Source organism: Geotrypetes seraphini, chromosome 1 (genome assembly GCF_902459505.1).
Source record: "Geotrypetes seraphini chromosome 1, aGeoSer1.1, whole genome shotgun sequence".
Classification (NCBI taxonomy): domain Eukaryota; kingdom Metazoa; phylum Chordata; class Amphibia; order Gymnophiona; family Dermophiidae; genus Geotrypetes; species Geotrypetes seraphini.
The window spans coordinates 271072582-271087885 of NC_047084.1; the positions used below are offsets into that span (position 1 = coordinate 271072582).

At 40.5% G+C, this 15304-nt stretch overlaps 1 protein-coding gene across 8 annotated transcripts in view; it reads right to left on the reverse strand.

The window, feature by feature from the left end:
- UVSSA (UV stimulated scaffold protein A) overlaps positions 1–15304 on the reverse strand; it is a 208793-nt gene that overhangs the window by 139762 nt on the left and 53727 nt on the right. For all 8 annotated transcript variants that reach the window (XM_033951291.1, XM_033951234.1, XM_033951259.1 and 5 more), the window contains exon 7: positions 10061–10189. In XM_033951291.1, the coding sequence (XP_033807182.1) occupies positions 10061–10189 (129 nt within the window). The remainder of the gene's footprint in view (positions 1–10060; positions 10190–15304) is intronic.

Consider the following 15304-nt stretch of genomic DNA (forward strand, 5'->3'; position numbering starts at 1 on the left):
ATCTTTTTGATTATATTATATTGTGACATTTTCTCATTGGGTTCACATTTTGTTGAAGTTCCTTCGATATTTACTTAAGCATTTGCAAACTGTGCAAAATGCAGGAATTAGACTCATAGGGAGTGGTAAACAGTATGATCTTTATCTCCAATTTATGAGCACTTCCATAGGTTACTGTGCATAGGCCACAGTATAAATTATTGGTCCTCATACACTGGCCTCTCTACAAGCATCAGTCACCTTATTTGGCTACGCTGATTAAAGTTTATCGCCAGTATTACTCTGTGATCCAGGGCTTCTTTGTTTTTACTCCCTCCACCATCTATGGCGGCACACCTTACCTCCAACGAGGGAGGGATCATTTTTTGTAAGGCCCTGGCTTTATGAAATATTCCCCCTGAAGGTCTGCAGTGAGAGTAACTTGAAACTTTTTAAGTTGAAATTGAAACATATTTTTGTCAGAAAGTTTTTGGAGAATTGCAATGAAGTGTGGCTTTCATCCAGCTTCTATCAGTGATGTTTATGTGGGTGTGACTTTTGCTATGGATGATTTATCTTTCCTATCATAATTGGCATTCTTAGCAAAAGATTTATTTTATATTTGGTTCTGATTGTATATCACTCTGATAATAATTGAAGGGTAGTACATTAAGTAGTAATTAAGGGTAGTACTGATCGGTTTGCGACCAGATTTCCCTCCTGCATTATTCACTAACCTCTCTGTCAACCATCCTCTGATCCACGCATGCAAATGAGGGCAACGACATGCAAAGTAGGCAGGGACGCGATTCACTAAGCAAAACCCTGCAACACCGACTGGGCTGGCAGATCACAAACAAGCGACTGCTGAGGACCAGTCGCTCAAGCCCTTTCCGGCTGCCCTGCCTTCTACCGCCTTGCTCTCTGCCCTGTCAGTCCCAATCTCCTGCTGCCCCGAATGTCTCCTGCAGCCTCGACTCTCCCGCTGCTCCAGATCGCATGCCTGCCCCGAACTGCCCTGATCTCCTGCCTGCCCCAAACGCCTCCTGCAGCCCTGACTCTCCCGCTGCCCCGGATCGCCTGTCTGCCCCGACTTTTCCACCCTTCCCCGCAGTGCAAGCCTGTGGTTTTAACCCGCGGGCTTAAGCGGATTAAAACTACGGGCTCCAAAAGTTTTTTGTTTTTTTTTTAAATCTCTGCTGGGCCCAGAGGTCCAGCGCATGCGCAGACCATCTACAGATGGTCTGCGCATGTGCTGGGATTGCTATAGAGCAGTAGTCTCAAACTCGGGGCCCAGGGAGCCACATGCGGCCCGCCAGGTACTATTTTGAGGCCCTCGGTATGTTTATTATAATCACAAAAGTAAAATAAAACAGTTTCTTGATCATATGTCTCTTTAGCTATAAATTACAATATTATTATTAAGATTTAGCCAAAAGGAAAGATTTATAAACTATAAAGAGTTTTACCTCATGCAAAATTGTCATTTCTTTAATAAGACATTAACTATTTTTTCTGCAGCCCTCTAAGTACCTACAAATCCAAAATGTGGCCCTGCAAAGGGTTTGAGTTTGAGACCACTGCTATAGAGCGATCCGGGCAGGCAGATGGAGGCGCTCCTCCAAACGCCCCCATCTGCATATTGTAGTTTCTAAAATTCATCGGGCACAATCGGATAGGTTCGTGAATCTAGCCATATGAGTTCTAATTCTCTTCTACCACTGACTCTCTGTGACCCTGAACAAACTACTACATATACTTCCCTGTGCCACCAATGCTGACTAAAAATAAGACATTTTCTTTATCTGGTTTCCTGATCCGCAAATTAAATCTTTAATTATTCAGTTTTCACAGCACAAATCCTCCATCACTGTTGGCGCTAATTAGAAGCCTCTCCTGAAAGACAAAGATTTGGCTGGGCAAGGAGCTGGAACTGCACTCAGACCTTTCATGAGACTTTCAGAAAACTAACAAACAAACTAACAATGCAGTCTGGAGAATTTTCATAGCCTCCACTTTCACTGGCTAAATGTCAAAGCAGCATTTCCTCTTTTGTGCATCTGAACTTTTTACACTAGTTACATGTACTGGAATAAATATTAAAGAATTTTTCTACCAATGATCTTGGTCAAAGAGCTAATCAACACTGTCTTACTTAACATGACTTGTCTTCTTGTACCAAGTCAAACATTCATTACAAGTTTTATCATTAAAAAAAAAAGAACCTCCAGCCATATAATATCTTACATGAAAGGACTCTTAAAAACTAAAACCCAGTACAACTTTTATAAGGTGCTCTATGATCATGGTAAATATTTACCTAAAGGCAAAAAAAATAAAAAACCCTCAGCATGCAGTATGCATGCCCTCTACTGGTCACTAAAGTTACTCTGAACACACAATACTTTGTTCATAGCATATTACACCTCATATCCGAGTAGCAGCTCATTTTACTGCATTTTCTGCATTTAGATGGCTGGTGACAGAAGCAAGTACTTTCAAATTTGCTTTAAGAAATGGTGGGTACATCTAATCTAATCATTTCTTCCAAACTTCCAGTGGCAGAATTGAAATGGTACCTGAAAGGCAAGTGAAACTCAAGGGTTGTTCTGAAGCTGCTGAATAATCTTCCTCTGGAAACAAGAAACAGGTATTGGTACATTTATTTTATGTGTATTTTAATTACTTGTTTATTGTTTTATAATGGTATGATTGTTTTACTTGTGATATCCTTCCTTTTTAATACTGGCATTCCTTTCTAGAAGATTGTAATTTTGTATGCCACTTTGACCTATTGCATTAAGTGGGGTATCAAATGAATAATAAACAAACATTTGATGTATTATTCAATGGTTCTCAACCCTCTCCTGGAGTCATACCTAGCCAGTCAGGATTTTAGGATTACCACAATGAATATGCATGGGACAAACCTGCATATAGGACCAGATTCTGTAATTGACGCCCAAAGTCATGTGCTGCTATGATATAAGCCAAGATAGCATTCAGTAAGAAACACACTTTATAGCTGTGTCTCTCAAACTGTGTGCCCCGAAGAGATTCCGGGTGTGCCATGAGAGATTCCAGACTTTTACTTTTTTTTTTTTTTTTTTAATTCCCTTCATAAGTATAAACTAGAATAGATGACATGTACGTCGCATAACCAAGAGTCTGTCAATGTTATGAGTGTCTGTGTGTGTAAGGATACAGCCAACCAGACAAATATCATTCTTTGATGTGATTAGTCCTTGGAAACTAAGGTCAAGTAATTTTAGTTTTATTTTTTACGCAGTAATTATCCTGACTTTAGACTTTGTTACAGTTTGGATCTTCTTATTTTTGTCAATGTGGATTTTCAGCTCTGACAAATTAAATTAAAAAAAAAGAGAAACTGCAGATGGCGTGTTTGCTTGTCAATTTTAGCAAAGCCTTTGACAGCGTTCCACAGAGACATCTAAAAAATAACTTGAGTACCCTCGGGATGGGTCCCAAAGTGACAGGCTGGGTCAAGAATTGGTTGGGTGGAAGGCAACAGAGGGTAGTGATCAATGAAGATTGCTCTGAGGAGAGATGTTACCAGTAGTGTGACTAAAGGTTCTGCTCTTGGGCCTGTTCTTTTTAACATTTTTATAAACAATATTGCTATAGGGCTATAGGGTAAGGTTTGCCTCTTTGTAGATGATACCAAAATCTGCAATAGAGTAGACACCCAGGATGGTGTGAACATCATGAAGAAAGACCTGGTGAAGCTTGAATGATCTGAAATTTGGCAGCTAAAATTTAATGCTAAGAAATGCAAGGTCATGCATCTGGGCTACAAAAACCCAAAGGAATGGTACAGTTTAGGGGGTAAAGAACTTATGTGTATGACAGAAGAGCAGGACTTGGGTATGATTTTGTGTGTTGATCTTAAGGTGGCCAAACTGGTTGAAAAGGTGACGGCGAAAGCTAGAAAGATGCTAGGGTGCATAGGGAGAGGTATGGCTAGTAGGAAAGAAAAGGAATTAATACCCCTGTATAAGACTTTGGTGAGACCTCATTTAGAATATTCTGTACAATTGTGGAGGCCGCACCTTCAAAAAGATATAAAAGGACTACTGAATGAATACTTCTGCTCAGTCTTCACCTGTGAGGCACCGGGACACGGTCCCCAGTTGAAGGCAACACAAAGCACAGAAGACCCGTTTCAGAATTTTGAGTTCACACCAGGTGAAGTTTACAGTGAACTGGCAAGACTCAAGGTGAACAAAGCCATGGGACCAGACAATTTGCACCCAAGAATGCTCAGAGAATTGAGCGATGTCCTGGCAAAACCGTTGGCTGAGCTATTCAATCTCTCCCTAAGTAAGGGGAAAGTTCCCCTGGACTGGAAATTAGCTAATGTCGTTCCTCTGCATAAAAAGGGTTGCAGGGCACAGGCTGCGAATTATAGACCGGTGAGTCTCACATCAATAGTGTGCAAACTCATGGAAACACTAATTAAAAGCAAATTGGACACGATCTTGAATGAAGGGAATCTTCGGGATCCCAGTCAGCATGGATTCACCAAGGGTAGGTCCTGCCAATCCAATCTCATCAGCTTCTTTGACTGGGTAACAAGAAAGTTGGGCTTGGGAGAGTCTTTGGACGTCGTGTACCTGGTCTTCAGGAAAGCTTTTGACAGTGTCCCACACCGCAGGCGGCTAAGCAAGATGGAATCGATGGGGTTAGGAGAGACACTAACTGCATGGGTCAATGATTGGCTGAGTGGCAGACTTCAGAGGGTGGTGGTTAATGGTACCCTCTCTAAAACATCGGAGGTGACCAATGGAGTGCCGCAGGGCTCGGTCCTGGGTCCACTCCTTTTCAACATATTCATAAGGGATCTGACTCAAGGGCTTCAAGGTAAAATAACACTATTCGCCGATGACGCTAAACTATGTAATATAGTAAGTGAATGCAGTTTACAGAATTATATGGCGCAGGACCTGCTTACATTGGAAAGTTGGTCCTCAACCTGGCAGCTAGGCTTCAATGCTAAGAAATGTAAGGTCATGCACCTCGGAATCGGAAATCCATGCAGGACGTACTTCTTGAACGGAGAAACTTTAACTAGGACTTCAGCAGAATGAGATTTAGGAGTAATCATCAGTGCAGACATGAAAACTACCAATCAAGTGGAGAAGGCTTCATCTAAGGCAAGGCAGATATTGGGTTGTATCAATAGAAGTTTCGTCAGCCGAAAGCCTGAAGTTATAATGCCGTTGTACAGGGCCATGGTGAGACCTCATCTGGAGTACTGTGTGCAGTTCTGGAGGCCTTTGCCCAGCTTCCATCCTTCCAGCCCTACAATCCCTCGTGCAGCAGAACCCTTGAGCACCCGCCGTCACCGAACCCCCACTGACCCTCCATCTTTCCCTCCCAACCGATCCCCACCAACCACAACCATAAATACCTTCCGGCAGAGCACTCACAAGCTGCTTCGCGGCCTTCTCGCTGGGGCCTTCTGTGTGCTGCATTACTGATGATGTCATCAGTACACAGAAGGCCCCAGCAAGAAGGCCCCAGCAAGAAACAGCCTGTGAGTGCTGCTGGCCCGAAGCTCCTTTGTCGGAAGGTATTTATGGTCACGGTCAGCGGGGATCGGATGGGAGGAAAGGATGGAGAGTCAGCGGGGGTTCGGCAGGGGCAAAGCACGGCTGCCTACGACTAGGGCTTATTTTCAGGGGTAGGGCTTATATTAAGACCTACTCCGAAAATCATGCTAGGGCTTATTTTCGGGGTAGGTCTTATTTTCGTGAAACATGATATATCCTTAGATTACTCCTTAGCCTTTTTTAGAGAAAGGGTGGTAGATGCTTGAAATTCCTGGAAGAGGTGGTAGAGACAGAGAATGGCAGTCCATAGCATACATAAAATCCTTCTCCAGCACCAACGCTCAAATGAGTCAATCTTCTTTCTGTCTCGTTTCCATAGTGTCCAGCTTTCACATCTGTAACTGACTGCTGAGAAAATGAGTGCGTGGACAAGTCTGATCTTTATTTGGAGTTTTACCGCATGCCTTTGAATACTTTGTTGAGAGTCTTCAGTGAAGAGCGCTATTCTGCAGAGTATTTTCTCCCTGCTAGTTGCTTCTTTGTTTACAAAAGAACCCAGGAGTTTGAAATCCTTTACAACTTCTATTCTATTACCTTCAAGCTCAAAATCTTCATCATTTTCTGTGTTCATGATCTTCGTCTTATGTTCCGCTCTAATCCAATGTTATGACTTTCAGCTTTGATTTTTCTCAGTAGATACAGCATGTCTTCTTTGTTGCTAGTGATGAGCATTGTATTATTTGCATAGCACAGGTAGTTTATTTTTCAGCCACCAACTTTGAAACCGACACGCTCTTCTTCCAAATTTGCTTTTCTGAAGATGGTTTCACTGAACAGATAAGGTGACAAGCTGCATCCTTACCTGATGCCATGTTTTATTAAAAACCAATCATGTTGCCATATTCAGTTCTCACTACAGCTTCTTGATTTTCATATAGGCTCTCTATCTGCTGAGTTATGTGTTTGGGAATTCCCATTTGCACTAGGAGTTCTTCATAGTTTATTGTGATCCACACAGTCAAAAGCTTTGCTGTACTCGATGAAGCAAAGGTATAGGGGGTTTTGGTATTCTTTGCTCTTCTCCAATATCCATCTAACATTGGCAATAATGTCTCTTGTCCCTCAACCTTTTCTAAAACCAGCCTGAACTTTGGGCAGTTCTTGCTCAACGTATGATTGGAGCCTTCAATGTATTATTTTCAGCAATATTTTGCTGGCGTGTAGAATTAATGCAATTGTTCTGTAGTTGTTACAGTCCTTGGCGTCACCTTTCTTCGGTATAGGTATTAAACAGTGATCTTCTGCAATCAGTTGGCCATGTATTTTCCTTCCAAATATGTTGGCACAGTCGAGCGAGGGCCATGAAAGCACCTTCAGAGCCTTTTATTAATTCAATTGGAATACCATCGATACCTGGTCACTTGTTTTTCAATACAGCTTTAATCACTGCTATGACTTTTAAAATATCTGGTTCTTCTTTGGCTTCAGTTTCCAGTTCAATTTCCCCAATGTTATCCTCATTACCTTATTTGTATAAATTTTCCGTATATTCTTTCCATCTCTTTTTAATGTTTTCTGTATCACTCAATATCATTCCATTGGCATCTTTAAGCATCCCCAGTTGACTAGGAATAAGCAGTGGACTTCCACAAATCCATTTTAATAACACTGGTCAACAACAAAAAAAAGTTTTTCTTTGCTACTGAGAACTTAAGAAGTGTTCTTAGTTAATTTAATGACACTGATTTCAGATCTGTAATTGAAATTCAGTTAGCACGTCAGGTCTCTGAGATACACGTTACTGATTTTTTTTAGACAGTTTGCCATATTGGCACAATATTGCGAGTATGAACTATGTCCCACCAAACTTGTGTTAAGGAGCTTACTCTGAAAACAAACATGAAGACAATAAGGAGACATGTTACAGCACATATTTACACCTCTCTTAACTCACTCAAAAGTGATGCCAGCATGTTTAGAAATGTTTGAAACACTTGCTTTTATGCTTACAGTGTAAATTTGTCTCTCTTTGCAAGAACCAACAATAGTCTCCCATCATACTGGGCTTGAACTTTCCCTAATATCTGCTTGTCATCACCTTGATGAAATCTTTCCCCATGCTCATCGTTGACATCAAGATTGGGTGGGAAGAAGTTGAGGTGAGAATTGTGACAAATCTAGCTCTCTTCCTAGTTTTGTCACAGGAGTATCTAGAAAGAGCAGTAAGAGCAGGAGCAGGAGAGCTGACCAGGTTGGCCCGGCCGATTGTGATAGCGCTGACCTCACTTGCACCAACAGTGATGAGACAGACACCGACTCCCAGGGAGAGTTCAGTCCAAGTACAGGTTACTCTCCCAAGCCTGCTATTAGAGCTCTAAGGAACTCAGAAGCTAGGGAACTACACCTCCCAGAATGCCAGAGAACTAGCAGGAAGTTGTCACGTAGGCAGACACAGCTGCAGAGAGAACTTTCTCACTTCCCCCTCTTCAGAGCAGGGAGGGGCAAATTAGAGCCGGTTAAAACAGGGCAGCTGAGACCCAGAAGGGGGGGGAGGAGCCAAGGGGGCTGCAACGTGAGCTTGAGAGGCAACACAATTCAGCTCCCCAAATGAATGCTGACGAGATGGTGGACATTTCAGAGGTGTCTGATCCCACCAGTGAGAGGCAGCTGGAAATCTGGGAGCCGATGGACATTGGTGTGCCAAGTATTCCCAGTGAGAGGTTGGAAGCAATGGACAAAAGCTAAAAGGTTGGAAGTGTTTTGCTAATTTGTGATTCTTACCTGTTCCATGAAAGTTGTGGGACTAAGTTTGCTGTGTGGTCAGAAGTGCTTAAACTTCCCAGAGCTAGGCTCTGAAGAAAGCTTCCACATAGTTTGGTGCCTTGAACTGCCTAAACATTTGCAAGCTATGCAGCATTGTTTTCCTCCTCTGCACACAGCAGAAGGCTAATTAGCAGTGATAAGTTTCTGCAGGGAATGTCAGTGACTGAGCAGCTCCGTGTGTGAGTTCCCTACCTGCAGGCAGCCTTTTGAAAGATTTCAAGTTGAATAGTTTACTTTCCCTTGGTTTGGAAAAGTTTTATTTTTTTCATGCAGCAAGTATTTTGTGTGCTTCTCCCTACTGCTTCTTCACAGGAAGAGAGCAGTGCTAAAACTATATTACCATTTAAGGCTGGTGAAGAGGACTAAGTTGCAAAGATTAAAGTCCAGCCATAATTCTGGTTTTGTGTTTTCCTTTATTGTTTCTGATTTTTGATAGAACATTCATTCTTATACTGGTTTGCCAGTGTGGCCAGGTTGGCCCTGTTTTTGCATCCTTTGTTTCTGAACAATTGTACTGAAAAATGCTATAACCTACTGATAACACCAGATCAGCCTGTCCTAGAGTCAGAAATAAAAGTATATCCTTATTTTGGACCTTCCGGAGTGTGTGTGATATTCCTTGCCTGTTTTCACTGAGGTCATTTGTCCTATGGTTTTTACCCTAGGCAGGTGACTATACAGCCTGAAGGATTCCCTAGTTGAAGGGAACACGCTGGGAGAAGTTACAGTTGCGGTGAACCCGGCTCGCTGTGGTGATCAGGCGCCCGTGGGTTGCGACAGAATGTAAGAAGTGCATTTTAAGTGACATTCTGGCACCCATTAGCTGATATGCCGTCAGCATGTTCTCCACAAGCTCAGCATAATTCTATGATCTGTGATTACCAAGAAAATTCTGAACAACCAGCACAAATGCTGTTAATCCAGAATAGCAGACAATACAGCACACATGAGGTGCCCAGGCTTTATCTCGGTCGCCAATTTTACAGCCAAAATAATGCTTTTATGCACTTTGAAGTCTGCTGGACAGATTCTTTCTGCTGATCTTGTGCAGTAAATTGTCCGCAGACATACAGAGCCATATAGAGTACATGTGTAAAATTTGTAGGTTATTTGGACCAGTTCTATATGCTTATAGAAAGATATTCAGCTGGCAGCGGTCAGTACTTTTTTTGGTCTGCCACCAGCTTTATGCCTGGATATTCAATGTCAAAGCCATGTCCAGCTACCAGCACAGAATATCTAGGCAAATGCAGCTGGAAAAAACACAGCAGGATAACTGCAATATACAGCACTTACAATGATCTATATAAATATAGGACTGTGATCGATGCAGACCTCATTATGCAGTTATCCTAGCCAGTTAAGTCCCTGAATCACCCATAAGTAGCTGGTTTCAGCTTAGGCATTAACCGGGGTATTTCCAGCCCTGGACAAATTGTTTAAATGGATAAGAGCCATTTCTGACCATTTAAATCACTTTGAATACCAACTCCAAATTTTATAAGAATCTTTTTCACTTTTATTAATGTGCGGTTATAAAATCAACCAAGATGTAGATACATACATTAAACTGTATATATTTATATAGATTACACTGCACTCATTTATATTCTCTACTCTGCACCTACAGTATGTTCCCCTTCTTCAGCAAACAACCGTCTCAAACTTGAAAGTATGGTACTCACCACTTTTCTCTCCCTCTGCTTGCATTCAATTTTCAGTGCCTCATGCTTTTTCAGAGCCATTTCTAGTTGCCTCTTCACGTCAATTGCATGTCTCAGACGATCGTCATTTACTCCTGCTTTAGTAAACAACTAGAGACCACAATTTAAAAAAAAAGGTAATTTATTTTAAATACAGTGATGTTTCAGATACATTTTGATATAATGTAAAGGATGAATGCATTATACAGACACAATTGGCCAATTTTTCCTTACATTTAAACATTTATTGAATGTATTGTGATATAAAAACTCAAGACCATGCACTTTTCAGTTTCCTCAACTTTCTGCACAGCATCTGGTTTATCAATTTTCTTTTCATTTAAGACATGTTAAGTACACAGATATACTGGACCTCAGTGTTCTGAAGAGAAAGACCAATGCTCCTTATAAATGTTAATTTAGTATAATCCATTTATACAAATCAATTAAAAAAAAACCTGTTAGGTGGAATTTTGCCAACAACGTGGAATTTGGTTTCTCTATCAGATAATATCAAATGGTAAATGGATAGCATTTCTAGCACTATAGCATAAATTTAATCTTCCGGTACTTTTGTTGAGTTCTGCTAAGACATTTGATTGTACATAACAGGTCATCCTTGAAAGAGCTACAGGAGTGGTGGTCTATGGAAGAGGTGCCATCCAAGAAAGTGATGCTCCCTCATGTTGGCTCAATATTACATAAATTTCTATATGTTAATAATTGTACACCTTTCCTAGGATTAAAAAAAATATGGGAACAAGAATTGGGTTGCCAGAGGGGAGAATTTCAGTGAGAAATTATGGACCTTAGATTTTAGGCCTCACACAGGTCATATTTTCTGCTTACCAGAGCGGCTGGACACCAGCTAAACAAGCAAAAGGTATTTCAGGTGCAAATAATTTTACCATATTTATATCCCACTTTAACCAAAGCGGGTTACAGATTTACATACATAATTAAGATCAATATACAGTAGTTTATCATCTTTTAAACTTCATACTTCAGATATAGATCTACAGCCATTTACCACAGTCTCAGTCCACAGGAATCTCATCTCTTTAAAAAGGCCTTAACAAAACAAAACAAAACTTGTCTTTAGCAAGTTTTTAAAATCAATGCTCTTTTGCACAAAATCTTAAATGTCCTGGAAGTTCAGGTGTTGAATATGTAGAAAACAGTTAGGAACTTTATTGCATATTATTTGTAAATGTAAATTTTTTCAGGAATAGTTTAGATATTTGGATATAGATCTTGGCGATTCTAAGTAATTCATGAACTCACATATAAGATTACTTAGAAGTCAATGGGCTTGTGTAACTTTTGTCAAAGAATGGACTACATTTATTTGTGGGTTTAAAAAAAAAAAAATATCAGTCGCTGTCAAATTTACAGTCACAAATTGAAATGATAGCTCATTTTTAACAGTGAACCACCATAGAATACTATATGTCTTCTTTGTAAATATAAAGGGGTAGTAATGGAAAACCCTGTATGTTGAAATTTTGTTCATCTGGAAAAGAAGTAGTCAAGATTACGAGGAAGAATTGGGGCATTCTACATCTGGCATTTCAAAGGGCAGATAGAGAAGTAGCTTTTTCCAGAGGTAAAAATCTGAACATTTTAAGCTTGACAGCTTACAGCTCAAAGAAGTAGTTTGTTTACCTTCTGGACATTACAAATGTAGTAGTTGTTAACATTTGCAACATCACTTTGCAAACCAAAGAATGGATTAATCCTATGGATGGGAGGAGAAGACTATTAAAAAGTTTCACTAATTTTAAGTCAGAATACATCATTTAGGTGATCATGGGCACTTGTTCAAAAAAATATACGTGTGTTTGACTTCAAAATGTTTAAAAATCAGAATTGTGAAACATGTGGAATTTAAAAACCAGGTTCAACATACCTTTGGTAGCCCGTTGTAAACAGAATATGGTAACCATAATTTTGATAATTTGAGATATTTGGTAACAGATGTGGAAACAGCAGGAGTTACGATGGATTTACAAACCGAGGCCCCTTTTTATCAAGCTGCGTTAGGGGTTTATTTTAATCGTGGGCCACTGTGGTAAATACTCCAAAGTTCATAGAATTCCTATGAGCATCAGACCTTTTACCACAGAGACCTAACGCAGCTTGATAAAAGGGGGACTGAATTCTTTAGAACTTAATAGACCGAACACCATTAATTGGAAAGTAATTTTGTAAGAAGATATACGGTTCTATCTGTATGTAATGACATATTTGTGAAAAATATGACAATCAGTTGTTTAAAGAGGATATTTTTATAAGAGAATGATTTGTTTGCAAAACAAATGTTACTAATCATAATGATTATATGTTATTTGAAGTGTGATGTATAAAAATAGTAAGGCGCAAATTTATATCATCATTTTATCAAATACATAGTATTTATTAGTTGTTAAAGAAAGATGTCATCAAATTGTCCTAGTACTTGATCTTTTTACCACATAAAAGTACTAACTAGAGAATGACATGGTGACTGTTAACCATGGGAAGGAGAAAAAAAAATGGTTGCCGCGGGTATGGGTACAAAGCCATTCATCGCCCCATGGAGCAGTGAATGGCCTTGTCCCCAAAGTTAAGTATTTTGTGCACATTGCCTCACATCACCCATCACGATTGTGCGGTCTAGCAGCCCCTTCCCTCCCTCCCGATCGCCACAGTCCGGGCATCTCCCTCCATTCCCCTCACCTTGGCTGGCGATTTTCATTGTTGTATCTCTGAGCAGCATGAGCATTTTCACAAGTTGGGCACGGCTGACTGAAACTTTTCCTCTGATGCAACTGGAAACAGGAAGTTGCATCAAAGGAAAAGTTTCAGAACAGCCGCACGCGACTTGAGAAAAGGCTTGGGACAGTGAAGGTGAGGGGAAGGAGGGAGAAAGATGCCTGGACCGCGGCAATTGGAAGGGAGGGGGCTGCTGGACAACACAAAGGGCGCTGAAGGGAAGTGGAGAGAGAGGGGCAGGGGAGAGAGGAACAGATGCTGAAGGGAAAGGAGAGAGAGAGAGGGGGGAACATGCTTGAAAGAAGTGGAGAAAGAGGGGGAGGAGCAGATGCTGCATGTTAGTGGGTAGGAGAGGGGAGAAGACACTGAAGGAAAGTGGGGAGGCGAGAGAGTGAAGAAGACACTGAAGGAAAGTGGGGAGGGGAGGTGGAGAGAGTGGAACAAACGCTGAAGGGAAGTGGGGAGCACATGATGGATTGGGGAGACATGTATCAGATTTGAGGGGGGAAGAAGGAGAGAGATGCTAAAAACCACCTGGGGGAGGGGAGGGAAGGGAAGAAGACAGAGATGCCAAACTATGGGGGGAGAAGATGGAAGAAGATGGGTGCCAGACCAATGGGGGTTGGGTGGCGGTGGAGGAAGAGATGGAAGGGAGAGGTGGGCAGTTTCTGGGAGAGGCATACAAACAGAGCAGATGCCATATGGAAGAGGCAGAGAGAAGACAGACAGTAGATGGAAGGAATAGAATGACGAGAAGATGAGGAAAGCAAAAACCAGAAAAGAAAGGTAGAAAAAAATTTCTATTTCATTTTCTTTTTTTTTGCTTTAGGATAAAGTAGTTTTGTAGTTGTGTTGATAAACATTTATAATCAAAGCCCTGCCAGTTGAAGATCTCTTCCTCTAGTTAGGCAGCCAGAACTTTGATTTATAAAAAGACAATTGTACAGAATATTATTTTTTTTTATACTCTAATAAAATAAGTTCAGTATAAAATTATTCGAGGCTTGTGTGGATGGGGCAGAGACGGGAACCAAGCTCGCGGGGATAGGACAAGGATGGGACAAATTTTTTCACCGTGTCATTCTCTAGTGCTAACACTATAAAAAATATAAGCTATAAAGCAGGAATGTCCATGTGCAGCCTGCAGATGAATGAAAAGCAACAAAAAGAGAATAATAACCTTGCAAAGGTCCACAGAAAAGCTATATGAAGCTAGAAAGAAAAGGTGACTCTTCGCTGGTAGTGATTCACCATAGGAATCTGATGGGAGCATCTCGTTATGAATATATTTTTCCCATTTTGAATAAGCTTAATTGGCTACCAATATGCTTTCGCATAAAATTAAAAATTTTGTCCAACAGGGGATCTATGACACCTTGCTGGACTATCTGTCAAAGTGTTTGACAATGTATAAGCTGACTAGATCATTAAGGTCTGAAAAATGTTTGTTTTTGGATACATGTAAAAGGAAGAGGTGAGATACACGAGTACAATGAAATCTTGTTTTTCCATTGCAGGCCCTGATTTATGGAACGCATTATCAGGAATTTTGCGATTTTCTGCAAACCTGCTACAGTTCAGAAAGCTACTGAAAACTCATTTCTTTGCACAAGCTTTTTATTGATATGTGAAAATAGTATCAATTTTGTGAGATGAATCCCTTAAGTTTTATGATTACTCCTGTTGTTCATATCATTATAGATAAGTTTTGTCCTTCATATATTTGTTCATTGTGAACTGCTTTGGAAAAAAGTGAATTCTAGATATTTTAAACATATAAAATAAATAAAACCCAACATGGATCCACATTTCAGAAAATGAAAAGCCTTCCTCAGGATACAATGTTGAATCAAAGCATAGACCTCTTTGATAACAATAACAAAAAAATATCGTATTCAATTATACATCATAGAAACCATCTATGATGGCGTTTCCAAAAAAGAGAAACATAGCCCACCTACTTAGCTAACATATGATTTTGAAGTACTGCAAAGTTATTTAGCTGATATTAAGTCACAATTTCAGAAGTTATTTGCAGGTTTTAATTAGTATAAATCACGCCTTGAGAGGCTAGAATTTGTGCAGCCCATACACATGATTTCTGATCATGCAACCTACTGTTGAATAAATGTGAAATGCTCCCACTTTAGAGAAATCCTGCCAGTATATGGCCATTCATTATTTTCCAACACATATCAAAATCTGACAGTGCAGCTGCTCCTATGTACTTGAATGAGTAGATGCGGAATACAGAGTATACCTCTGTGCTCACAAACACATTTTACTTTTTTTCCCCCTAGATAAAGCATTTATGTGAGAGTGTGTGGTGCAGTGGTTATAGCTATAGCCTTAGCACCCTGAGGTTGTGGGTTTGAATCCTGAGCTGCTCCTTGTGACCCTGGGCAAGTCACTTAATCCTCATTAACCCAGGTACATTAGATAGAGTGGGAGCCCACCGGGACAGTTAGGGAA